This window comes from Cololabis saira, chromosome 11, assembly GCF_033807715.1.
Source record: "Cololabis saira isolate AMF1-May2022 chromosome 11, fColSai1.1, whole genome shotgun sequence".
In the NCBI taxonomy this organism is placed as follows: domain Eukaryota; kingdom Metazoa; phylum Chordata; class Actinopteri; order Beloniformes; family Belonidae; genus Cololabis; species Cololabis saira.
In genome coordinates, this window is record NC_084597.1 from 2,458,386 (window position 1) to 2,460,197 (window position 1,812).

The following is a 1,812-nucleotide window of genomic DNA, read 5'->3' on the forward strand; positions in this document are numbered from 1 at the left end:
AATAAATCCTTTACTTTGTGTAACAGAGCAATTGTTTTTGATATTTTTATCTTGATATGTGATTTTCAATTCAGATTCTCATCCAGCATGACACCCAAAAACTTGGTTTCCATTACTCTATTAATTTCAATACCATCTATATTAATTGAAGTGTCCGTTTCTCTCTTTCTGTTACTAAATATCATGAAGTTTGTTTTTTCTTTTTTTTTCTTTTTTTTTTTTACCTTGTCTGAAGTTTGTTTTTTCAAGATTCAGTGATAATTTTAAACACTAGTTAGCGGTAAAGTCCATAGACATATACATATATGTATGATTCCCGCCACTAGTTGGCGGTAAAGTCCCCGTAGTGCGAAGATAAAACCGTAGAAGAAGAAGAACCACAACAACGATGCAGCGCGACAAGACCAGCAACGCCAGCGCGGCTGAAAAGTAAAACTAAATGCTTTTTTATATCAGCTTATATGCTCGTACTGTGTGTGTTATCCCCGTAGTTTGATGTGAATGTTGTAAATATGTTAAATATTCCTGTAATTGTGTCCAGGCCGGACCGCGAGGCCGCCATCATGTCCAAATATTACGACGGAGTGGAGTTTCCTTTCTGTGACGAGTTCAGCAAGTACGAGAAGATGGCCAAGATCGGCCAGGGCACCTTTGGGTGAGTGAGGCTCTGATAGGGCACCTTTGGGTGAGTTACTGGGACAGGGCACCTTTAGGTGAGAAACACTCTTACAGGGCACCTTTGGGTGAGAAACACTTAAGATAGGGCACCTTTAGGTGAGAAACACTCTTACAGGGCACCTTTGGGTGAGAAACACTTAAGATAGGGCACCTTTGGGTGAGAAACACTTAAGATAGGGCACCTTTGGGTGAGAAACACTTAAGATAGGGCACCTTTGGGTGAGAAACACTGTGATAGAGCACCCACCGAAAGAACCCTAAACCAGGGGTATTCAATTAAAATTCAATGAGGTCCAGTTAGTAAAATTTCCTTCCAGCAAAACCTCATAATGTCTAAATTGTGTCCTATAGCCTAGCCCCATGTCCAGGGTGCTCACACTTTTTCAACCTGAGAGCTACTTATGACATGACCGAGTCAAAATGATCTACCGCCCACTAAAAATTCCAAACACTTTATAAATATATTGAGAATTATTTTTATATGTACAGTATATGCTGGTGTACCTTGCATTACTGCATCAACGCGCGTGTCAGAGAAAGGTCAGGTCATTGTGAGGACTGATGATACAGGGTTATTCCTGGCTCTAATTGAGGCAGAAGTGGTCATGCGCACACGTGTATGGGTAAACCGGGCCTTCAACTGGCTCAAGCAAACACTTTTTACAAGATATTTTGTATTTTGGGAGTTCTAATATGATTAAAAATGTATTTATTTATTCTTTATTTCATTCATTGATAAAATAAAACAATTTAATATTAACACAACCGTTCCTAAATTCTGAATGAAAAGGAGCAGAAAGAAGAATAATCTTATTTAATCTGCCCCTTTTTCCCCAAGAAACCAATTTACAAAGAACGTAAATTATATGTAAAAAATATGACAATTATCATGTTAAAGCATCATTATATTAGCATAAAAATATAAATACAAATATAAGAACTCAATCTTACCAAACATTTTTTTGGACTAGAAATAAAACATTTTGACTGGATATAAGACAAGTAGTCTTGGTAAGACTGAGTTTTTTTTACGGTTTCAGACATTTACTGACAAATCTCTCCCGAGAACATTTCAGCCTCCTATTTTTCCATCTGTAGAACCTTCTCATGCTCCTTGTAGTCCAAGACCTGGTC

General features: G+C 37.7%; 1 protein-coding gene across 1 annotated transcript in view; it reads left to right on the top strand.

Moving 5' to 3' along the window:
* The first annotated feature begins 361 nt into the window (after positions 1-361).
* Positions 362-1,812, top strand: part of LOC133454520 (cyclin-dependent kinase 9) — an 11,697-nt gene continuing 10,246 nt past the window's right edge. Inside the window, exons 1-2 of the mRNA XM_061733243.1 lie at positions 362-429; positions 542-655. Of these exons, the coding sequence (XP_061589227.1) occupies positions 389-429; positions 542-655 (155 nt within the window). The 5' untranslated portion in view covers positions 362-388. The remainder of the gene's footprint in view (positions 430-541; positions 656-1,812) is intronic.